At 39.6% G+C, this 26097-nt stretch overlaps 1 protein-coding gene across 1 annotated transcript; it reads right to left on the bottom strand.

The window, feature by feature from the left end:
* Positions 1-2290: 2290 nt before the first annotated feature.
* Positions 2291-26097, bottom strand: Tm4sf18 (transmembrane 4 L six family member 18). Its single transcript, XM_010625291.3, has 7 exons — positions 26046-26097; positions 23068-23222; positions 22795-22989; positions 19832-19915; positions 12103-12245; positions 4465-4645; positions 2291-2770 (listed from the first exon to the last, which is right to left on the bottom strand). The coding sequence occupies exons 3-7, from the start codon at positions 22969-22971 to the stop codon at positions 2756-2758; spliced, it is 600 nt and encodes a 199-aa protein (XP_010623593.1). The 5' UTR covers positions 22972-22989; positions 23068-23222; positions 26046-26097; the 3' UTR covers positions 2291-2755.

Here is a 26097-nt window from a genome sequence, read left to right as displayed (position 1 = left end):
TAAAGTAACCTCAAATTGCCCCTGTTCCTTACTGCTGCCCAATAGGGAATGAAAGTGCGTAAGCTGCAAGACAAGGTTTCAGGATTCTGAATACAAAGGCTGCCGAACTCATCACCTCCAAGCCTGTGCCAAAGGAAGTAAGGAAATGTTAACTTCCTGTGCAATCGGTCTAACTAGTCATGATGACCTCTTACATCTCCTTCTTTTCTCCCAAAGATCTGACTCTATTACCTTCTCCCATCGCCTCCACTTTTTGTTGCTTCAGTAGCATTTCCAGGTCTCAGCCATCCTGAATCTCTTCCAACTGCACCTGGATTCTGATTAATCACCCTAGTTCTAACATCTTTATGTGTGCTAAACCATTTAATCCTCACAACAACCCTACTATTATTCCTGTTTAACATATTTGGAAACTGGTGCAGAGAGGTCAAGTAGTTGACCAAGGTCACACAGATTTGAACCTAGTAATCTAACTCCAGAGTACATCTTCTTTTTATCACTGTGTTAGAGACCACTTACAAATCATCCATGTGCCAAACACTGTGTCTGAGATAAATAAATCAATAAACATACACAAATCGGTATGCATACACACACTCATTTATCCTTCACAGCAGCCCTACCTCAACCAAACAGCCCCAAAAGAAAAATATTTAATAACTAAACAACAAAATTAATAACTTGACCTAACAGACACATGCTCATCATGTAACCAGTTTTTTTGGGGAAAACATACACTTTCCATGTACACAAGAACATTTATAAAAATCAAATGACATTTAAAAAATAGCTGTTCACAGACGTAATGGCAGAAAACTTCCCAAGCAGGGTTAAAGAACTTGACACACAGATAAGTAAAACATATAGGATTCCAACTAGCTATGATTAAAAAAATCTATACCTAGGCATATAATAGTTAATATTCCACAAACCCAACAGAAGAACAAAATTCTACAAGCAGTTATAGGAGAGAAACAAATCATATACAAAGGAAAGCCCATCAGAGTCACAGCAAACACAAACCCTCAAGGCCAGAAGAGCTTGGAGTGACATATTTCAAGCCCTAAAGGAAAACAACCTACAACTCAGATTGATGTACCCTGAAAAACTACCTTCCAAAATTTATGGAGAAATAAGATACTTTCATGACAAAGAGTACCACAGGAACTTCATGAATACCAAACCAGCACTCCAAAATATTTTAAACAATATCCTAGGAAAGACAATGAGGATCACAACCCCAGGAATCCCAGCTGAATGAATCCATCAGGCATGACAAGAAATTAAACTCAAAGGGAAAGAATCCAAAAAAAGAAAAGAAGAAAAAGTCATGACAAGGGACAAGGATAAGCCAATACATATCAGGTATAGCCATCAATATTAATGGTCTCAATTCACCAATCAAATAAATAGACTGGCATAATGGGTCAAGAAGCAATATCCAATAATACACTGCATACAAGAAATACACTTGATTCAAAAAAGAACTCATGGACTGAAAGTTAAAGAGTGGAAAACAATACTTCATGTGACAGGACACCCCCCCCAAAGTAGGAGTAGCTATCTTCTTTGCAGATCAAATGAATTTCCAACCAACACTGATTAATAAGGGGGACAAGGAAGGACACTATAACATCCTTGTAAAGGGAAAAATCCAAGAGGAAGAGATGACAATCATAAATACATATGCACCAAATACTAGTGCACCAAACTATAAAACAAATACTAACAGACATGAAAAACCAAATGATCACTAATACAATAGTAATAGGGGATCTCAATACCCCACTGTCACAAATAAATAGATCAACTAGACAGAAATAAACAATGGATGAATTTAACAGATGTTTATAGAATGTTCCACCCCACAAAATCAGATAAACATTCTTTTCAGCTGCACATGGGTCATTCTCCAAAATAGACCACATATAAGTATAAATTTGTAACTTACCTTTATTTTGGTTTTGTGTTTTTGTTTTATTTTTTTAAAACAGGGTCTTACTATGTAGTTCAGATTGGCCTTGAACTTCCTAGATAGCCCAGGCTGGCCTCATATTGACAGCAATCCTCCTGCCTCAGCCACCCAAGTGCTGGAATTACAGGCATGCACCACTACACCTAGCTTTCTTTTTTTGTTTTGTTTCATTTTGTTTTGAAACAGGGTCTCACTATATAGTTGAGACTGACCTGGAACTCACTATGTAGCCCAGGCTGGTCTCAAACTCACAGCAATCCTCCTGCCTCAGCCTCCTGAGTGCTGGGATTACAGGCATGCACCACCTTGCCCAGCTTATACATAGCTTTCTAAATTGCCTTTTATGTTACATTATTAATTTCTAAAATATCATTTGTAATTACCATATAATTTCATACCTAAGGAACCACTCTTTAGTCCTTCACCTCAAGTTAGACTTTGGCTATTAATGATTAATGTTATTATTAGCATTTATACAGATTTACGTGAAGCTTTATTTCACATTCTTGTTTCCATATCATAGATTCTTGAAATAGGTTTATTTGATCAAAGGGTATGAACATTTCTGAAGTTCCTGGCACATATAACTTTGAAAAAAATTCTAAATGAAAAGGTAGCACAACTGGCATGTCCAGTGAGGACTATACATTTCAAAATTATCACAACATACACTAAATCTATAAAACTCTGTCGTTGGAAAATTGCTCTCCGGTGTATACAGTGGATATAAGACTTAGATAGTTGCTCATATCTTCAGAATGGAAACATTCTTGTCCTTACTCAAATGATTCCAGGCTACAGGGGAAAAAAAGGAAAAATACAATAAGTCATAAGTTTGACTTGATTAATGATCCATAATCTAAGGAGCAATCAAACTTATATTTCATATTTAAAACATGACAGAATAGGATATCTATTTGGAACTTCTAGGAAAGGCATACACATGTTATGTTGCTAAACAACAAACACTTTCTCATTTATGTTTCGGTACTTGTTAGCAGCCTCAACTATAACTAAATTTTTTGAATTAATTTTATTGGTACATTTAATGTATACAATATAATGATAGTCATTGTTGGAAATTTGTACCTTTATATAAGCAATCTTGGTGCTTTTCCCCACATTCCCCTGCCCTCCAACCCCTCCCTCACTCCCTCTACAAAGACTTTGATTCCATTTTTTCATTTCCTCATATTAATTCCATTCCCTTCTTTCCTTTCCCCTAACCCTCACATTTCCCCTTCCTCTTTGTCCCTTTTCTTCTAATTTCACATTATCTATTATACCTTTTAGTCCTTGTTTATACTTTCAGTTTCTCACACTAGAGAAACTATTCGGTCTTTACACATGTGTGTCCTATTTATATCACTTAAGAGTATCGCCTCAATGTGCATCCATTTAGCTATAAATGTCTAGAACTTCTCATTTTTTATGGATGAGTAGTATTCCATTTTATAAAAAGACCACATTTTCTTTATCCAGCCTCCCGTTGATGAGCAACTGAGCTGCTTCCAAGTTTTAGCTATTACAAATTATGCTTCTATGAACGTGGATACACATATATCACTGTGGTATGATTCTTTTAATTAACTATAACTAAATTAACATTAGTATTTTAGCAGATAAAGTTGAAATAATTTCAATAGGATAAAGACACATTTCCCTTCTTTAAACCATGTGTTAATGCACACAGCACAAAAAAAAATTGGTAATTCGGAGAAGCTGTTTCAGAAGGATAAGATTCTAAGCCCTTAATTATCTTACAAAGAGGGAAATTTTTAATAAATGGTAAAATTTCTTCATGCTTTGGGCTCACTGTACCTAGAACAACGAGATAGTGCTCATTGTTGTGGTTTGTTTCTAGGTGTGTCCCCAAAGCCTCATGTGGTCATAGGTGGGGCTTTTTCAGGGGTGGCTGGATCTAGAGTGGGTGAGAATGGGATTCACTCACGGTGCAATGCTAGGAGCAAGGGCACTAAGATTAAAGGTGCGAGTGCTGCCCATCTCAAAAACTCAAGATAAAATAAAAGGGGCAAAAAGACACTCTTAAGATCCTTTGTCGTTTTTGCTACCTTGTGGGCACCATGAACGGTTCTTCTCTGCAATGCACCTCTGCCAAGCCACCCTGCCTTGGAGCCAGCTGATAAAGGACTAACACCTCTACAATTGTGAGGTAACTAAACCTTTCCCCTTTAAACTAGGGGTGTTGGGTATTTTGTCTTAGCAATGAGAAAAAAGTACCTAAGACATTCACTCAAAACTGCTGTCCTGCCCCCCATACAATGTGGAATGTACAGTCTACAATTATCGAGTTGACTCAATTCAAAGATTGACACAGTGGAATATCAGAAAAAAATGAGACTTCTGGATTTTGAGTAGAGACAAAGCAGTAGAAGTGGAGGGAATGTGAAATTCTAGAAACCTTTTGATAATATTCCTTGACTTTCGAGAAGTGGGAGTAAGATGGAGCAGGTGGAGACGTCTGTTACCTGGAGGATGACTGAGTAGGTGCCACACAGCATCTTTGATAATTGAATGACCACTCTGATGAGGCAGACGATCACTTGAAGCCCGCTGAGGGTTATGAGAATAGAAAACAAAATGGCATTCCATTCCACCACGTGTGCAGGTTCCAGACACCAGGTCCACAGACTGGAGTTTGTAAGGAAACTGAGAGAGAGGGAGCAGATGGTCAACAAGATCCACGGCCAAGTCTGTACCCTTGATCCAAGAAAGAAGATACAGGTATTGATGTGTTTGGGAAATTAGTAGATACTACTAAACTTTATGGTAATATTAATGCATTATTATATTGGTAATATTGGAGCATAATATGATTATACATTTGGAAAACCATTCATTCATACATATACACACTGAACACACTGCATGCATATCCTTGAATTAGACATTTAGTTTGTTATAAATTGGTGTCTGTTTTACATGCAATTTCAGTTTAATTAGACAGCAAAACACACAGGAAAAGTTCTACAGCAGTGAAAGGCAGCACACATTAACACCCAGAGGCAGAAAGCCTTTCTCAAGAGGCCAAAGTGGGACAGAGATGGGATGGAGCTTATACTGCGCATAAAATCACACATGTGCCAAAATAGCAAAGAGATATTCTGTTAGTAATTCCTTGATTCTGACCCGAGCCCTTAAACAGCGACTCTCAAACTTGAGTTTGAGTATCCGGAGTATCCAAAAGTTTCAACAAGAAACGGATTGCTGGGCCCACCCCAGAGTGCTGGATTTGGGAGGTCTGGGTGAGATAGTCATTTCCGTTTTTCTAAGTCCCCAGGGGATGCTGCTGGTTTGCTGCCACTCTGGACCCCATAGTAAGAACCTCTGGTTCTGTCCTAGCTATTACAAAGATCTGACTGTGGGGTTGGAGTACAGCAGATTGAGGGTTTCAGACAGTGTAGTTTAACAAAGAATGTGAAAATTCAAAATTCAAACATTCCATGACAGTCTTTTTTTTTTTTTAACTTCAAAAAACTTTTTCTTAGTACATGTCTATAGTACATAATATTTACATTCCTTTGTGGAGGTGGTACATATACATAGCACATCTTAAATTCTTTTTCATCTCCTAATCTCTCCTCTCTCCCACCACCTCTTTATCTCCTTCCCATTTGAGGAACACACACACACACACACTGAATCAATCTGACTTGCTCATTCCCAGGTCTGTCTGGACCATTAGAACTAATTCTAAGGAGCTATAATGGTATGTAAGATCCTAATGAGATAATTGATAATGGGAAATAGGAAGAAAGGGGCTAAAGGTGTAGGGGAAGTGGGAAGGGTAGGGGAAAGGAAATAAGGGGAAAAAAACATGAAAAAATGGAAATAAAGTACTTGTAAATAGGGAAGGGAGGAGGGGGTGAAGGGAGGCTAGGGATAAGGGGAAAAAATGAGATCCAAGACCTGTCATGTAAAGGTACAAGATCCCAATGATGAATGTAACTGTACTGTATCCCGAAAATGTACCAAAAAACTCAAGGAGAATAAAAAGAACTACTCCTAAGGGCCAAACCCTCTCTATTCAGATAAATTAAAATGGAGAACTGGACTCTATGGAAAACCAGCCTATAAAAATAGTCATCACTCTATAGGGCAGAACTACAAATAGATATTCACAAGTACCATGAGTGAACAGTAAGGTGGTTCTATTTTTTTCAGAGCAACACTATGCAAACTGAGGGCTACACACCCGGCTGTGGGTATTGGTACCAGGGAAGGGAAGAGGTGAACCCTACTTTGGCGACCACTCTCTGTCCCATGAACTCTCCTCTTTGCTTTTCTTCCTCCTTCCTTCATTTATCTCCTACCCCTTTCCTTTTAACTCTCTTTTCCTCTACTTTTTAAAAATTTCCTGTCCTCTATTGCGACTGGAACCTCAGAGACTGCTGAAAATTTCTTAACCTTGCTAATGGCTCTTATCTCAAGTAGTAATGAGCACTGAATATGGAGTCAGCACTCCTGGATGTATAGGACTTTGGGGAAGGGACTTTAGCCTCTGACTTCCAGAGTCTTATCTGGATAATGGATTAATACATCCCGTTATTGCGAATATCTGGTAAGAAGTGTAGAAAGGTTGATTGGATCCTGTAAAACAACACAAATGTGATTTTCTGTTACTATTGTTCTAGATCTACCTTTTACCATCTGGTATCCTAACTCTGCCACAGCCACCAAGGAAGTCTCTCTCCAGATCCTTTCTCTGGACTGTTCCCATTGCATGCTGTGCACAGAGTATCCAACACTCTATAACCAGATGGCTTGAAGGGTTGCTATGTGTCTCCCAGAGGAGGTTACTCTTTGCTCTTTGTATGAACTAAGGAAAAGCATAAGTTCACTAGAAGGTGGGAAGGATTAGAGGAGCTTGCCCTGATACTCTCTCTCCACAGTCTCTGTAACCGATTTTATCCCATTGGTTGCAGTCCTGAATGTGTACTTGAACCAATTCATCAGCATCTGGTTCTATTTCCTTATCAGACTGTGTACTCTAAGGGCACTGATTGTATTTTATTCATCTCGAAAGGCCTAAGACATTAGGCAGCGCCCAGTATACTGTAAAGATCAATAAATATTTATTAAATGAAGATGGATTCAGAAAAATGCAGCCTCTCGTAGAGCTGGAATCAAGACACCTGGAAAACAACAACTTGGTGAAAAGGAAAAAAAAAAAGGAGATCTCTGAGAATCAGGAGGGAGCTGACAGGGAAACTAGAAACAACAGAGAAGTGGAAAAACAAGAAACAGGAGGAGAAAGGAACAAAACAGTCTGGGAAGCTGACCCCCTTCTCCCAGGAAGAGAATACTGTCTTTGCTGTTACAAGGTAAGAGGGTCAGCAGCCCCACGGAGAAAGAACAGACCGGACCGGTGGTGCTAGCCCCCCAAGAGCCCGTAGCTATTATAAACTGCACAAATTTGTGAGGCTTTACTCTGAAAGCAGCTTTTTCCACAAGTCAGGCTAGGGTTGGAGAAGAAACCCAGTGCAGTTTTTGCCATATTTGACAGTGTTTGATCAGGATCCATTTGGGGAAGGGGTTAATCATTTAAAGCTGAGTTACAGAACAATTACAGAACAACTATTCTGCAGAGCTTTTGGTGTCACCCTACCACGGTGACTGGGTATGCAATTGCCGCAAGTAACCATCATGGAGAGAGTGTGGGCTAGACATAGAAACCGATGAGAAATTTAAACTCAGGCCAGGAAGGATGCCAGTGCCCTGCCATTCGTGGTGAGAAGGCAGACTGATTGTACATAGCTTTCAGAGGGGGTTGGGTCTGAAAGTCCTGTCATTAAGTCCAGAGATTTGCTTGAATCCCAATCCCACTGCCTGCATCCAGCACAGAACTCAGTGGTCTGTCTGCTAGTCCCACCTACCATTGTGAGCAGGGAGAGGGCTCAGCTTGGACGGTTGCCACAGCCTGAAGTGTATGGACAGAGGGGACAGTGGAGAGGGACACCTCATCAAGCAGAGAAAGACATAACTTGGGAATACACAGAGGAACATGTTAACTAGAACCGTTGGAGTGACCAGAGTGGATCGTTGACTGACAACACCCAGGGGGAAAAATGAGACAAAATCCAGAATTCACACTCAGAAATAGGAGTGTGGAAACAAAATAGGTCTCAGCAGTGCCTCTCACCATCCCTCATCCCATATCCGGTGCAAACCTTAGAAAGAAAACAGTCATGCAAAATAAGAGAAACTTTTTTGACTCATTTCTTCTCCTCTCCATTCTGTCTTCATTGGTTTTCTGGGGTTTGAGTTTTTTCTTGTTTAACATTTTGCTCTCTGTTTTTTTCTGTTTTATCTTCTTGTTCTTGTTCTTTTCTGTTACTTTTATCTGATTCTATTAATTTTCTTTTACACCTTAATAGGATCCTTACTCTCACTTTCCTCTCTTCCTCATCCTTTATTTTTCAAATTTTACTTGTTTCATTCTTCCATTTCTGATCCACCCCCTCTTTACTCTTACTAGTATTAATCTTTAGGTATTTAGTTAAATCTATGCTATTTTTGTTGATTTTTTTTCTATTGTTAATGATGATATAGCTGTCACATTCAGTAGCTATTTAGTAGATGTCAACATTATCCAGTCTCTCTTTAAGTCTCTTACTGTTGCTGATTGTGTTTCAATGGCCAGGGTGGCACTGTTGTCCCTATTAATTGGTTTTATAGTATGTTGATATCTGGTTTATCTATCTGTCATAAACAGTACTGTGGCTCAATTCTGGAGAACTGGGTTCTGGGCCAACTTCACCGCCTGAACCCTCCCCTTTGAAATAACAGAGATGGTTGGATCTTGAGACAGAGACAAAGGTCCACAGCCATGACAAGAGTGTAACACTAAAAAGCAGAGACACTAACCAAAAAAATTTTACACTAACAACAAAGTCTTTCCACTGTAATGGATCTGTAAACTGTAGCATGGGTGTGCATGAACACACACACACACAAATAAGAAGACAAGGCAACTAATGCCTCTGAAAACTTCCAACTCACTCAAAGCTGACCCCTAGGGTGTCAATAGGAGGAAATTTAAAAAAACCAAATAGCTGAACTATACAAAATGATAAAAGATGGGACAAAAATCACAGATCAATAAGGTATTTGGTGAACTCAAAGATGATATAACTAAACAGATAATGACATAATAAAAGCAATCAGCTTACAGAAGACACTGAATAAAGCTGGTTGAGCCAAAAAAGATTTATACAAAACATGAATGACCATTTTAGCAAAGAATTAGAGTTCATACAAAAGTACTAAACAATAATCAAGGAGATGATAAAAGTTTCTGTTGAATGTATGGGCAGTAGAAGCAACCGATATGAGGACACACTATAAAAACTAGAAGCTAAGACTGATGCAGGTGACCATATATTCAAAAACACCTTAAAAACAACAATAAATCATGAAAAATGGATCCACCAGCTGCTAGATGATGCAAAGAACACTAATATAAGATTAATTGAAATTAGTGAAAAATCACAAGACAGTACGAATGGCATAAAGAACTGGTTTGCAGAAATAATAGCGGAAAATTTTCCAAGTATAGAGAAGGAATTTAATGTACAGACGACAAAGCATAAAGAACTCCAAATAGCCACAATCAGGAAAAGACTTCTCCAAAACACATCATGAACAAAACCTCAGAAGTCCAACCCAAATATAGAGTCTTAAAACCTTCTGGAGAAAAGCAACTAATCATTTATAAAGGTAAACTCATTAGAGTTACAATAGACTTGCCAACACAAACCTTAAAGGCCAACAGAAAAGGAGTAAATTGTTTCACACTCTAAAAGAAAACATCTTCCAACTAGATTAATGTGTCCTGAAAAAACATGTCTCACAATTGATGGAGAAATAAGGCATGGAAATCAGCCTGTATGTCCATCGACAGATGAATGTGTAAAGAAAATGTGGTATTTATACACAAGGAGGTCTATCCTTCTTTGCAATAAAGAAGGATAAATCTGAGCCAATCATAGGAAAATGGATGATCCTTGAGACCATAATGTTAAGTACAATAAATCAGACACATAAGCTTAAATATTTTATTCTCTCTTAGATGAGAGACCCAAAGTATAATAAAAAGAGCAAAAACAAAAGATAGAGAATAGAAAATATGGAGATTGAACTTTTGCAAAAGGAAAAGGGGTCAAGACAGGGAGGAGAGCATGAGAGAGGAGATAGGGAGGGGATGAAACATAAGTGCGGCGTGTTGTGTAGGGTACCAATTCCCCATCGTGAATGCAATCATTATATACCACAAACATGTGCCAATAAAAATGTTTTAAAAATAAGATGGATTCAGGATCTTCGCCAGTCATCATATGAGTCAGTGGCAGCATCATACACACTGGGCGGCTGGCAGAATGAATGTCACATGGCAGAAAGGTGCATGCAGAGTAATGACCTAATAAAGTAATGACACTAATAAAAAATCTTGGCATGTCATAAAAACTTATTACATCTCCCTTGTGCATTACTTCTATTTAATACTCAATTCTGTGAGTTAGAAAAGATTATTATTTCCAACTTGTAGTGACTCAGAGATATCAGATATTTGCCAAAGGTCACAGATCTTATTAGTAGGAGAGAAAAGACTAGAAGCACCAAAGATCTACACTCCAAGGGCAACTTTCACCCTAGGGCTTCTATCTCTAGTTTTCCATTAGGTCCTAGGTGGTGGTGGGAGGAGCGGCTCTCTATACTTTATCTCTGATTCTGTAGCACTTGGCCCAACTGCTCCACAACATAGTAGGTACTCAGTAAATATTTGCTGAAACAGTTATCCAAGTGAATAACTGAGAGGCTCTATTTCCCTGTTCCACCCTGCATCTCTAAGTTTTGGAAACTTCTAGAAGACCAGAAACTACCTTCCTAATGTGACCTCCAAACATTTTTATACAGACAGAGGAGGTGAAAACGAGCATCAGAGACAACTTATAGGAGTGGTGGAGAGGCATGTGGGCAGCCTGAAATTTATGCGTTGAAAGAGGACACATTTCAGTTTGGTGGCAGGGAAAATTTCAGGGGCTGGTAGCATAAAAGAAGGGATGGGGTCTTCCAACCCTTGAAGGAATTTGTATATTAAATGCTTTTCTTCAGCCCCTTCAATCTCACAAGAGTTTCTCCTCCAATTACTCAAGCCCTGCAGTTACTGTCTGGGTCCCCCTTACCTAAAGGAGATCCCTGCTTCCTAAAAGAAGTCAAGCATGTCACCCATTATCAGATGTCCACAATGAAGGAGCTCTGGGCAGTTCTGCCATGCCTGTGACATCCAGATAGACAATGCCCTTGAGCACATCTAGCTGATCGCTGGGAGCTGAGAAGAAAATGTAACTTCCCCAGTGAATGGTAGACCCTCTCATAGTTTATTCCATTAGAATGCTGAGCACAGAACAAAGACAAAGAGACTCAATGGGCCTCTCATATTTATTTCTGGGCCCAAGCTATGTCAGCAGGTACTGGTCACCCAATAAAGCCAGCACAGGGCCAGAGTGAGGCATTCTGAGAGTCAAGGTTGGGTTGCTAGATCTACCAGAGTTCTGGGCAAGCTAAGTGGGCCCCTGGCTCCTTCCAGAACCTCGGGTATCAAGTTGTGTTCCTGGATCTCAGAGCGGGTGTCTCACTCACTTGGTTCTATCTCTGCTTTGCCCCTGTTGCTGTAGCACAGAGGGGCACTATGGATGGACATCACAACTTCCTCCCAGCCAAGCCCCTTCCGCACCTGTAAAAAATCCTATGTCCAACCTGGCCACAAAATGAGACTGAATTGCTGGAACCAATCAGGCCCCAAGTGCCACAATAACCCTGAGGTCCTACTCTGAAACATGAGAAAACATACCTTTCATTTGGATATGTCCGTGATAGCCCCCCAAATATTGGATGCATATTGCAATAAAAGACTGGAGACTGTAAACATCTAATTAAAGATCTGTGCAGGAATGAACAAATTGATCTGGATATTAGTAAGTTAGTAGGAAAAGTTTGCATGGTGGCCACGTAGAACCCCACGGTTCCTGTGGCAAATGGGGGGCAGTGTGGGGCCAGGGGTTTCTGGGTTTCTGAGCTCCTTGGTTTGGGGAGTTACTCCTTACCGTCCTGCAGTGCCTTCAAATGCATAGTGCCAGCCATCCTGGGTGCGGCAGTATGGGCCCTGGACAAGACCCAAAGCAGACATGACCAGGCAGTATCCAGAGAAAGCAATTCCAAGGGCAGAAAAGATAAACGACAGCAGTGTCTAAAGTAAACATAGGAGAAGGTTATTGCCACGGACTGAGACAAAGGGGTCGTGTGGGTACATTTTCAAGCGGCTACTCCCCCTTCTGATCCACATACACTGCGGCTTACACAATGCCCAACGTCAGGGCAGACAGAAACATTTAACCAGAATATAGGTGATATTTAAAATATCTCTGAAAATGACCATTTGTTTGCCATCATACAGCGAGAACTAGTACTGAATTTTTCCCCCTTTTCTGGAATTTTAACATCAAAATAAAGGATCTCCTCTTACAGAAATGCAGTGAAAGGATGTGACTGATCAACCCTCATTATTTATAAACCCCGTTCTTTTCTGGACTCGCAGGGTTCTGTAAGAACGTTAAGCTCTGGGCTTTCATTCTGTGAAGATAAGTTAATGTTTTCACACGAAGGAACGAAAAGGGGCCTATCGTGTGCAAGTCTGGGTATTCGCGCTCACACGCGGATGGCAGGGAGGGGTGGAGGGTGTGTCCATCTGAGCGGGAGCAGGGGTCACATTCACAGGCAGCTGGTGCAAGAGAGTCGGGAGCGGTGAGCAGTGTGGTCTGACCACAGGAGCGAGGGGAGAAGCTCCGAAGAGCAAATCGCCCTGGTGCCCATGTAGAGAGACGTTTGACGGAACACGCTTCAGCCTTCAGTGATCACACAGCAAGGACAGCTCCACAGATGCCTGAATGCTGGGTCACAGACCCGCACTTCCTCCTTGACTAAGGACATCTTCCCAACAACATTTAACTTAACATTGTTAAGTCCATAAAAAAGTCGAAAGTGTAGTGCCGCGAATCCCCGTGTGCCTTGTATCCAGGCTGCCTCGTCCTGAATATGGAAGCTCATCTGTGCCCCCTGCATGTGTACAGTGTATACACGCACACAGACATATATTTATTCATATATCTGTGTTGCTGACTCATTTGAAAGAGAGTTTGCAGACTTTATAATCTTAACTACATCTTTTCCAAGGATAACAACAGTTTATTGCTTTGTAACTCTTCAAAACTTTTTTGTAAAAGGTCCGAGGATACAAGGGTGTCATTTCCTTTCATCTGCACCAGTTTGACTTTGTGCTTTTCATAATATTGATATTTTTTTAAAAAGAAAGGTCAGCCTATTGTCGTATGATTACCCACATTCTGGGCTTTTCTAATTGTTTCCGCACACGTGGATGCAGATATTTTGTCAAGAATACTTGAATGGTATGCTTTATACTGTGCACCCTTCATGCTATCAGTGGTGCTAAGTTTGTTCTCCTGGCTAAGGGCGTCATTCAGAACTCTCCCCTGTGCAGGTACATTTTCTGTTTTGAAATTAGTAAAGAATCGGTGAGGCAGTGCTTGGAGGCAGTGTCATAGCCATTTCCTAACAACATTTCCCTGATGGATCTAGCAACCACTGGTGAGCCTCCTGCCCACTGATCACCAGGGCTTGCAATGTGCAGCTTTAAAATTCTATCATGTCCTCGTATTTTATGCTATCATTTTTCCTGTACAGAATTTTCAAGTTCCCTTTCTCTCTCCTTTGCTCCTCTCTTTCAAGATTACTTCGGATTCATAGGTTATATAACATAATGTGCTACAATCCCAACCTCCATTACTCTGTTAACTGTCCAGATTTGGCCATCAGAAAACCCATTTATTTGTTTTTTTAGGGGGAGGGTTGTTTTTTGTTTTTTTGAGACAGGGTCTCACTATGTAGTTGAGACTGACCTGGAACTAACTATGTAGCCTAGGCTGGTCTCGAACTCACAGCGATCCTCCTGCCTCAGCCTCCCGAGTGCTGGGATTACAGGCATGCGCCACCATGACTGGCTCAGAAACCCCATTTATTGCAGCCAATGTCCTTTGATATCCCCCACCCTGTTTTGAGCACTCCCTTGCTTTCCAGGGTTCTTGGTTTATTTTGAACTCATCTTGTCTTGTTTTTCTGAGAAGTCATAAAGCTGGTTTTTGAGCAAAGAAGTGACATGACCAAATGTACTTCTGGAAGATCTCTTAGTGGTGGTGGCAGCACATGATCTGAAAGTGAGAGGGCCCGAAGATAAAGATTCCATGTGGAGGCAACTTCCGTGCCAAAGACATGCACAGGAGGAAAACACGTCAAGGGGGCGCAGAGGGGCCGAATGAACAACCCTAAGTTAGGGTTTGGACGACGAGCATACACAAACAGGGATGTTAAGAAGGGTAATTTGGTTTGGGGGAAAATGAATCTATTTTAAAATATGTTAATGTGAAGGTAAAAGTAAGACACAAAAAAATCAATATGTAATAACTACTTGATAAATCCATAAGCTGAGACCAGAAACAGCTAGAACACCAAACCTGTGATGTCAGGAATAAAATTACATCAAATTATATTTCTTTGTTTAAAATTTTTCCACTGCTTATACATTAGTACATCTTTTTCTTTTTTTTTGGTACTGGGGATCAAACTCGGGACCTTGCACTTGCAAGGCAGGTGCAGTGCCATTGAGCTAAATCCCCAGTCCCGGAGCTACATTTTTTGAGAGTAGAATAGTCATACTTTATAAGGCAAATCTGCCTGTGCTCATTTATTTGTTTATTTCCAACTTTAATAAAGGAAGAAGGGTGTTTTGAAAGGAGTCAGACCCTTGCTTATCAAATGGCCCTTAATCAGTTCAGCAGGAAGATTAGTGGGGAATTTTCACTTGGGGAAATTGGCAGCCACCACAGATGTATGCACACTTGGACACACACACCACTGCACTGTCGAGGCAAGCCTCAAGGGAGTGGAATGAGCATCTCTCTGAACCATAATTTCATTCTCTGTAAACTGTAGATGATATAGCAGCTGTTTGGAAAAATTAAAACATTACAATTATTAGCTATTATTTCAAATGAACTTGTTTAACCAATATTTACTTTCTAAGGAAAACTGCCCAAGAATTTTGGCTGAAAACCAAACTGTTGCTGTTTTTACAAACATTACTTAGGGTGGATAATGTATAAACAACAAAATGTTAGTGCTCTCAGTCCTGAAGGCTGGGAAGTCCAACATGAAATTGCCCCAGATGTGGTATCTAAGGAAGGTCTGTCCTTTGTAAACACCACTTTCTATGTGTTCTCACACAGTGGAAGATGTCAAGAATACTCTTCAAAGGCTCAGGGATTTAGCTCAGTGGTTCTGCTGCCTGCCTCGCAAGGGCCCGAGTTCAAACCCTGGTGCCAAAAAACCCAAAACAAAACAAAACAAAACAAAAAACCCTTCAAGTTCTTTTAGGTACTAAACCAATTTCTGATGGAAGAGTCCTCATGACTGAATAACTTAATTAAGCAAAGTGCTTAATTCCACAATGGGGGTTAAGTTTCAATATGAATTTGAAGGAACACATCCACAAGCAACAAGTGAATTTTAGGTGACCTCAATTTTCATTACAGAGATGCAAAAGTACCAAATTGGTTCAGGCTTCAGTTTGGCCAGCAAGATGTGTTTCATTTGGTTTAAATGAGAATTAACTGTCCATATTTTATTGTTGACACACTATATTAACAGAGTCATGGACAAAAACCATATGATCCTCTCGATAGATACAGAAAAAGCATTTGACAACACCCATTCATGATAAAAACCCTGCAAAAAATTGGAATAGGTGGTCTATATCTCAACTTAGTAAAGGCTATCTATGAAAAAACCAACAGCCAACATCATATTAAATGCCCAAAACCGAAAACCTTCACCTTAAAATCAGGAACAAGACAAGGATGCCCACTATCACCACTCCTCTTCAATATAGTTCTGGAAACATTAGCCACAGCAATTAGACAAGAGAAAGAAATTAAAGCAATAAAGAGAGGAAAGGAAGAAGTTAAACTGTCATTATTTGCTGATGATATGATACTCTACATTGAAGACCCAAAAAACTCCACCAAAAGACTTCTAGACTTGATTGACACTTTTAGCAGAGTAGCTGGATACAAGGTCAGCACTCAAAAATCAATAGCCTTCTTGTACACAAGTAACAGACTCACTGAGAGAGAAATCAGGGAAACAATTCCTTTCACAATAGCATCCAAAAAATTGAAGTATCTAGGAATCAACCTAACAAAAGAAGCAAAAGACCTCTACACTGAAAACTACAGCACTCTGAAAAAAGAGATCAAAGAGGATATAAGAAAATGGAAAGATATCCCCTGCTCCTGGGTAGGAAGAATCAACATAGTGAAAATGGCCATACTACCAAAACTGCTATACAGATGCAATGCAATGCCAATTGAAATTCCAACACTATACTTCACAGAACTAGAAAAAAGAATCCAAAAATTCATTTGGAACCAGAAGAGACCTAGAATATCAAAAGCCATCCTAGGCAACAGAGACATGGCAGCGGGTATAACAATTCCCAATTTGAAACTATACTACAAAGCCACTGTGATAAAAACAGCATGGACTGGCAAAGAAACAGACCTGAGGATCAGTGGAACAGATTGGAAGATACAAAAACAACTGCAGATAAACTCAGCTACCTCATCTTTGACAAAGGAGCCAACCATCCTCACTGGAGGCAAGATAGTCTCTTTAATAAATGGTGTTGGAAAAACTGGATCTCAACCTGCCAAAGATTAAAACTAGATCCTTATCTCTCACCATGCACTAAACTAAAATCCAAGTGGATTAAATATCTAAATATTAAAACAGAAACACCAAACTTGCTGGAAGATAAGTTAAGCAGAACTCTTGAAGACATTGGCATAGGGAAAGATTTTATGAACAAATCCTCAGTAGCATGGGAACTAGCAGAAAGAATCAACAACTGGGATCTCATCTTTTTAAAAACCTTCTGCACTGCAAAAGAAAACATCAACAGAACTAAAAGACAACCTACAATGTGAGAAAAAAATTTTTACCAGCTGCTCCTCAGACAGAGGACTATTATCTAGAATATATAAGAACTCAAAAATATCAGGCCCCCAAATATAAAGACCCAATCAAAAATGGGCATCTGAAATGAACAGATATTTCTCAGACAAAGAAGTAAAAGCAGCAAGTAAATATATGAAAAAATATTCCACATCTCTGGTCATTCGAGAGATGTAGATGAAAACAACATTGAGATTCCACCTCACCCCACAAAGAATGCCTGCTATCAAGAAATCAAACAACAAATGTTGGCAGGGTTGTGGGGAGAAAGGAACCCTTCTCCATTGTTGGTGGGAGTGCAGACTGGTGCAACCACTATGGAAATCAATATGGAGATACCTCAAAGAGCTGGGACTAGAGGTTCCATTTGACCCAGCCATCCCTCTTCTGGGTATCTTTCCAAAAGAATTCAAAGAATCATATCACAGTGATATATGCACACCTATGTTTATAGCTGCAGTGTATAATAGCTAAAACTTGGAAAAAGCCCATCTGCCCATCAGTTGGAAACTGGATAAAGATGTGGTTTTTCTATAACATGGAATACTCCTCAGCCATAAAGAATGAGAAGGTAGATTCACTCATAGGAAAATGTATACATACTGAGGATATACTCCTAAGTGAAATAAATAAGTCACACATGTTCAAATACTGAATAGTTTGTCTGGTGTGAAAAACTATAATAGTACATAAGAGCCTAATGATATATTGACCATGTGTAATAGGAAGCAAAGGGCTAAAGGTGTAGGGAGAGTGGGAGGGGTGGGGGAAAGGTAAGAAGGGAAAAGAAAAAAATACGAGAAAATGGAAATAAAGTGTTTGTAAATGGGGAGGGGAGGAGGGGGTGAAGGGAGGGCAGGGACAAGGGGAAAAATGAGAACCAAGACCTGTCATGTAGAGGTACAAGATCCCAATGATGAATGTAACTGTACTGTATACCTAAAATGTACCAATAAACTCAATGAGAAAGAAATATTTTATTGTTGAGAACATATATAAAAACCTGTATTTCTACTGAAAACTGGGAATTATCATCAATTTTATCATAGTAACACTTGACTGGTCTTGAGTAGCAGCTCCCTCACAGACCGACTTTTGCTCTAATGCCTACCCGGCTCACTTTGGTTTACATCACGTTTGGCTCTGGGGCACATGAAGTGCAACCTCATTTACAAGCCTATCTTGAAAAGGCAAACAAGGAAGAAAGGACTCTGCCCCCTTGCTCTGCTCTCCCTAATGAGATGTCAGTCATCTCCTTCAATGCTGAATATAAGACAATATTCAAGCTAGTTCTAGCAGCCTTTCATGCTGGAGATGCTAATGGTAAGTTAAAATAAATGGAATGTTGATTTTATTACATACTTAGTGAGCAACACATTTGATCTTAGAATTTCCCTGAACATAATAGTGTTATAGCTTCAATGTGCACATGAATCCATTTCTTACCTAAACAATCTTGAAAGCTCTCCCATATTATAATACAACTACTGTGTCTATGGGGGATATCTGAGTACACACACACACACACACACACACACACACACTCACGCACACGTACAAGGGGGGAGAGAGAGGGAGGAAGTGAAAGAGAGAGATTGTATTTCAATTCTTCTCAACTAGGACACAGTGCTAAATTAAGCAACTAATTTCCTTTTCTAGAGGCACCAGTGAAAGAAAGTTGGCTGTACCAACCTGGCTACCCATTAAACTCTCCTGAGAGATTTTGAAAAGTCCATATCCAGGTCATACCTCAGCCAGATAAAGTCAGAGACTCCAGGTGGGAGTCGGGTGCTAGTATTTATGTGGGTTCCGAGGTGAGTGCAAGGTGGAGCCGTTCTGCAAAGAAACGCCCACCAGCCCTTGTGGTAAATGTCCTCCTACTTATCATTTCTTCAGTCACAGGGGCCCCTTCTATAAAATAGGAGCAGTGATGGCCTAATTCACTGCGTAAAGCTGAAAGAACTATAAAGTGCTATGCAAGGATGAGTTAACGATGATAAGGGGAGGAGAAGGAGGTTAACGGTGGAAACGTGGGAGTCCAGGTCTGCCTGTTAAGCCTGGGCTGGGAAAACCTTGTATTATTCACTCTGGTGCCACTTTAATTATTTTTAAAGTTCTAATTTTAAAAAGCACATCATATATGCCTAACAACAGAGATGAATCTAAAAATCACTTTGCTGTGTGACAGAAGCCAGATTAAAAAATGCAAATACTGTAAGATTCATTTTATATTAAATATAAACTAATCTGTAGTGAAAAAGGACAGTTCAAAGGTTAATCTTTGGGAGTAATGGAAATGTTCTTATCTTGAGTCTCATAAATGCATCCAATGGCTAAAATTCATGTAATTGTACACCTTCAATGGATGCCATCTATTGTACATAAATTAGCCTTCAGTGATGTAGATAAGGGACAAACTAGACACCTAGAAACCCACTTAGGAGAAAGAAATATTGTTTTGTAATTTTACATATATTTAAATACTGGATTTCTGGCAGAGCATCAGCAGAATGAAGGTGAGGAAATAGCGTAAACAAAGTAGAAGAAGGCCTCAGGAGTGAACTTCCGGTCTCTGAGTGACAGGACTTGGAGAAAGTGTGATGGCGTCAATGTTTCCACGTTCCTGAATGAGAGGAAAGGAAGCTGGAGCCGCTCACCCACCCCCAGCCCACCCCAGACTATCACTCTTACCATGTACTTTCTGCTGCAGTTTTCACTCTGGCAACATTTATATTTATTATCCAGGACAAGGAGAACTGCAGCTACTACAAGCATCTGTAAGGAGGGAAGAAATGTGAGAAATGGAGTGCTGCTTCACGCTCCTGCTCCTCATCAGAGAACAGCAACTCCAAGCGCAGTCCTTGGAGTCATGCGGACCTGGGTTCAAATCCCAGCTCCGCCTCTTGCCGGCTGTGAGAACCCTTCCCTACAGCACGGTGTGAGAACTCGCTTTCCTGAGTTGTCAGGAGACAGAATGCAACATTTGAGCTTAGTGCTACATTCAGAGTAAGTGTTTGATAAATATTAGCTATTATCCAAAGCTAATGATTAAGAAGGAGCACATGGGAGGGTCAGGAGAGTGCCATCTTTGGCGGGAAAGCTGCTTTTCTCACTGAGTTGTGGAGGACAAAGGAAAGCTATTCACCAGAGGTGGGGTTTGACAGCCTCTCTGCATTACTGCCCTCTGGGAATGGAGGTGACAGGCATAGTTAATCTGAAACCGCGTTTCTTTAAAAGTCAGTTTAGTTTCCCCACACAGCCATCTCAGGTTCCAATTTTCCAGTGTGTTTTGTCTGTTTCAAGCAGCAAACTAAAGAATCCTATGTATTCTACTTCCCCCCACACTCTTAAAAAGGATCTCAAGCTACGCAAAGAATGTGGATGTCTTTACTGTAATGATTTTTGGTGAAGGCAGATATGGATTGCAAACTGGGAAATTCTCCATTCCTCCTTATACCTAATGCTCGATACCAAATCCACACTGTTCTTTTACCATCTGTAACCAATATTTCCAGTTTCCAAATTCCTTCAGCTTTTGTTTCTTTATCTGTCAATTTAGTTGTTTATCTGTATTTCTCCCCTTTCTCCTAAAAATCTTTTATGTAGTTAAAATAATAAATTTCCTAGAAAATTAAAGTAATTCCTAAAAATAAGAAACAGGTTGCTTCCTATTTTAAATTTTATCTGGACTTTAAGCTGGTGAGTCTTATATCTTTCTCTCTCCAATACCATTAGTTACTACAGATTTTAATAGATTCTGGTTTAACCTTTTCTTCCCCTCATACCGGAGATTGGATTTAGGACCTTGTACTTTTGCAAGGCAGGTGTGGTGCCACTGAGCTAAATCCCTAGCCCGATTCTGATTTAATCTTATTTATGCCTTGCTCCTTTTTGATTTATTATAATTACATATTGAGAAAGCAATAGTGGGATAAAGGTGAAGTACAATATTGGTAGAAATAATTAACTCCATGCCCCAGTGTCCTGTTGCTTAGACATCAACTGTTGAAAGACAGATTGCCTTGCTTTTGTTTGTTTGTTTGTTTTCAAGCATAACCACAATACAGGGGACTCAAAAATATTGGAGGAAAATTACCCATAATTCCACCACATGCGGGTGTTTTAGCATACTTTTTTTCAGTGTTTTCTTATACCCATGTGTCTCACGTAGTTGCAATACTAATTTATCCCATTTTGTTGTATATTTTGCACTTAATATAAAATAATGTGCATGTTTTTATGTTGTCATATCTTCCTAATTACGTTTTTACCAATCTATGAGGAGACTACGCCAGAATTTATTCAGCCTTTCTCTGCTAGGATGCTCCTTCTAATTGCTTACTCTCGTAAATAATGCTATCACAATGTCTGCGTGTATCACTCTTTCATTATGTTGGAGTATTTCCTCAGAATTAATAATAAGATTTAGGATTACTGAGTCAAAGGGCGTAATCATTTTCCTAGATGCTGAAATAGTATACCCACTCTGCTCCCAAAGATTTGCATTTATTTGTAATGCCACGAAGAACATTAGTTATGTACCTATTACATGGAAACTTCAATGGCAGTGGACACTAATATCTTAAGGTTTACTAATTGAATATGGAAAATAAAATGAAACAAAAACTGCTTTCCCGTATAACTATTCAAATATTTTAATAATCAGACACACAGGGCTGGGGATTTAGTTCAGTGGCACTGCCTGCCTCACAAGCACAAGGTCCTGGGTTTGATCTCCAGTACCCCCCCAAAAAATTACACACACAAAGATGTAGAGATAGATTATAATGAATTTTCTTCGACATGAATTACAGCCTTGCAAAGTTACAGTATACAATGCATTGTTTTTAGAAATGGGATGATCAGGAAAAATTTTTTTTCCTCTAGGTTGCCAACATGATCTGCTATCAGTTTGTTTATTTTTTAAAGCATACAATACTATGAGGAAAGCATGAGTTCTTAGCACTGGCGATTTGACTTCATATGTAAAAAAACACCCTTCGTCCATCCTATTGGAGTTATAAGGGAGGGCTATTTCGAGCTGATAATGTCCCAGGCTCTGATGAGTATTTTATAATCACGATAGCACTGACTACTTACTACTGTAGCAGCTCTATCCTAGGCGCTTTAAGTGATTTTATCTAACCCTCACAAATCCTTTGAAAATTAAATGTCATTATTAACGTTTTCAACACAAGGCTCTGAGGCTCACTGGTTTTGTTGCCGAAGTTCTCACAGCATGTGTGACACAGCTGAGCTTTGAAGGCAGGTTTGTCTGAACCTCTGTGTCACTGACATTTCCATGCTGCCACAATGTCCCCTCGGGCTACAGAAATCTTCCAGACACAAAATCTGCTCTAGAAAAGAATAATGCGACTGAGGACTAAGTAGTTATAACTCACGGGGTTTGGGATACTTTTCAATTTATTGTTTTTACAAGGCAGTGACCCACAAACTTTCATTTGGGACGTACTTCCTGCTTTGCTGAAGTTACATCGCTGAGTAGCTTATTGAAAACAAAGCTGCACCCGAAATCCTAAAGGACTACCTCCCCATCCACCTCTACCCATCTTCCAGATCTCAAAGCTAAGATCAGTAGGATGATTTTCTGTAGCTCCCCCTTCTGCAATCCCAAATCTAAAAGTCACACTTACCATTACTCCTGAGAAACAGAGTCCTTCAAAATACCACACGTAGTTGGTGAGTTTATTGCTGGATGCATAGAAAGTTTGCCCATTTGGGAAATATAATAATATATTCACAATGATACTCCAAAGTGCAAGAGGAATCAGCAGACAACTTAGGCAGCCTCCACACTTCCAAGACCCCATTTTTTCCCTGCTTGGAACCTGCAGATTTCAAGAGTACAGAATCACATAAAGCTTGTCTTTCTTCCCACCTGTCTTTTTTGCTTCCTTTTATATTACCTGCCACTTTCTGGGTCAGAGGGCTTCACTTCATATTCATGAGGAGCCAGGACTTGGACTACAACGGCAGCTAACAACCTCAGTGTGAAATAGTGGTTTACTGTTCAGAGAACAATAGATGATGGTCTCGCTGAAGAGCTGAGCTGGTCTTCATCCTGTGCCAAAAGAATGCAGTGTTATTCACTGCTTTTGAAAATAAGTCATTTTCCTCTGAATTAGAGCATGTGAGACCTAACCCTGAAGAAGGAAGTTAAAGGGGGAGCTGGGATTGAGTCGGGTAAATTTCAACCAGCAGTAAGAAAAGAGAGAGAGAGTTAAAGAGAAAACTACCAAGGATGCTCATTCTAGAGCATGGTATGCTTGTTAGCCTTTTTTATATATTGCTCTTTAACCCAGGTGACGATCAAGCATTATTCAAACTGGAAGAGGTACACAGAGGACTAAGAAAGGAACCAGTGAGAAAAACAAGGCATCACAATTGGTGACTTAATTGTTATCAGATCTGTACAGCTTTCTTTCCATGAATCCACACCTATCACCTCTGCCTCTCGAGCATAAATGCAAGGAAAAGAAAAGAAAGGAAGGTGGATAATTTCATTAAGATTTTGTAAGCAGTGAGTTTGAAACAAGGATTAGGAATTCTGCCTTCCAAATTATTGCCTTAAATTCAAAGAGCCACAGATGTCCCTGATCATGATGACGTGAGAAAGGAATTATGGAAAAGAGGCTGGGCCCTAGCCTGTTACAGACGATGTGAACACAGCAGAAAAACCCTCAAGGATTGCTTGAAATAGATTTCAATCCTTCTACTCGGACCCTGCTTAACTCAATTTTCTTAAGTTTCATTTTCCTCAGCTATGAAATGGGGTTATCCCAGAATAATAATGTGAAGATTAACAAGATTGTTTATGCAAAACATCCTATCAGGTGCATATAAACATCCGTAACTAGAAGCCATCGTTAATCTCTCTCCCTCTCCCCACCTCCACTTGCTGCGGATGGAACCCAAGGCCTCATACATGCTGGGCAATCACTCTACCACTCATTACAGCTGCAGCCAGACAGTCATCAGTCAGTAATAAAAGGGGCTCTAGCAGGATAAGGCAGGAGGATAGAAAGTTTGAGCCATGCCAGGACAACTTAGCAAGACCCTGTGTCAAAATAAAAATCAACAATAAAATAAAACTAACAATATAAACAAATATAACAAAATAAAATTAACAATAATAATAATAATTATTATTATTATCATTATTGCAGGTAAAGGAACATAATTGTCAGAATAATACAGAGATCAGAAGATAGTTTGCTTATTTATTCTTTGTATCCAAAGAGTTCTGAAACATGAAATCCAAAAATCTTATTACCAAAACTATTTACATTTAATATGATCTTATTTTCCTGAAATTATTAATACTTTATAGCATATATGCTTTTGATTCAAGAGAATCAAATTTTACTTTCACAAGCAGGATTGTAATATTGCATTATCATTATACCTTTACTTAGAAAAGTCAGATGCTTGGAACCACTTTTGGATTCAAATGAAACAGAGAACTTGGCAGGAGACAGCTCAAAGATAGAGGACAAGATAACGGGAGGTAAGGACCTGAGAGGGCCAGAGACTGGAATGATCGCTCACAACAGATGTCAGGATCAGCAATGGCAGGTGTAGACAGAGTGGCTCACTTAGAAAGCTCCTTAGAAAGCTTAGAAGTCACCTTGAAGGAGAGTAAAGGAAATGTGAGATGTGATGGAAAAGTTATCCAGTATTGAAATTGACAGTTCTTCAAATATTTATTACCATGCCCCACTACACGCATCAACTTACTTACTTATTTTCTTTTTTTTTTGTACCCGGGATCGAACTCAAGCAACTTTCAAACAGAGCTGCTTTAAAAATGGAAAATGTTTTATTTTCCTCACTCTGAAACCTGCTCTGATGGAGGTTCGAACAGGCACTGAAAGGAGGAGCAGGAACAGAGTAAAAAGGAGAACAAGATCACCACAGAAGAGAGTCAGCACCTACAGAGAAGCCCAGGAGCTGCAGGGTTGGATCAGACAGATTTGCCAGGTTCTAAGGAGGTTTAACCTAGTTGAGATTTCATAAAATTATTTATTGATGATATTTTGTATTTTAGAGAGGAATGACAAGAATGCATTTTGTTGAAGTTTATGGAGAATGTTGCCTTAGAATGTTTTCTGCATTGTAGAATAACCATGGCTTCCAGGAATTTTCAAGTCAGTGAGGTGAACTATTGCGCTCAGTCAGAGACCCCTCAAAATTATCATGATGAATTGCCAGCTACTGAGTATCTTCCATGTGCCAGGCTCTATGCTAGAAGCTTTCACAAGTATTAAAAATAAAAAAAGAAACTTCCCCATTAACTCTTTCAGCGATGCTAAAGTAAAGGCTTTCTTACCCCATTTTACATGTGTACAAAAATCATCTAAGAATAATTTTAGAAACATAATCGGGATCTCGACGTTGAGTCCAAGTCTTTTATACATTTTGGACTACTGCATCACTTATCCTGGCCTGATACCTTTCCTTGCAAGGACTGCCTTCTCTTTCTTTGCAAATAGGTTTCAGGGACATTCTGATTCCTTGGTAGTGACTGCTTACAGGGCCATTCTGAAGGTCTACTGACTCTGGGGAGAGGTATCTTCAGGCCAGATATATTGCCTAAATAGGTAATGTATTACCTATCTGCTATTACATATCTGCTACAGATATGGGATCAAAGAAGGACAAAGTACATAGCTAGTATTCCCTTGACTCGGTCAATATTCAAATAGTGTGTGGTTTCATGTGAACAGTGATAGTTTCATAGGTAGTTATTAAGACTTCAGGGACATGCTTGACCGATTGTCATTTGGAAGACTGCTCAGTAAGAGCAACAAAATGAAGGAAGAGAATGTAACTGGCTGAAAACCTTGACGAAATTGTTAAAAATGAAGTTGAGCAATTTCCTTACCTTTGGTTATCCCATTAGTGAAAATATCTAATGAAGTCTCTTCAGAGAATGA

Source organism: Fukomys damarensis, unplaced genomic scaffold (assembly GCF_012274545.1).
Source record: "Fukomys damarensis isolate Sample0158 unplaced genomic scaffold, DMR_v1.0_HiC HiC_scaffold_37, whole genome shotgun sequence".
Classification (NCBI taxonomy): domain Eukaryota; kingdom Metazoa; phylum Chordata; class Mammalia; order Rodentia; family Bathyergidae; genus Fukomys; species Fukomys damarensis.
Note: the sequence above shows the minus strand (reverse complement) of the source record. Positions and strands in the feature narration are given on the sequence as shown.

Bases quoted from the DNA above. Each gene is read 5' to 3' on its own strand.
- Tm4sf18 (XM_010625291.3), bottom strand. From the start codon at position 22,971: ATGGGGTCTTGGAAGTGTGGAGGCTGCCTAAGTTGTCTGCTGATTCCT. The intron at 19,916-22,794 runs GTAAGTGTGACT...CCCTCCTTACAG, and splicing joins TCTGTTTCTCAGGAGTAATG to ATGCTTGTAGTAGCTGCAGT. The intron at 12,246-19,831 runs GTAAGAGTGATA...TGTTTACTTTAG, and splicing joins ACTGCAGCAGAAAGTACATG to ACACTGCTGTCGTTTATCTT.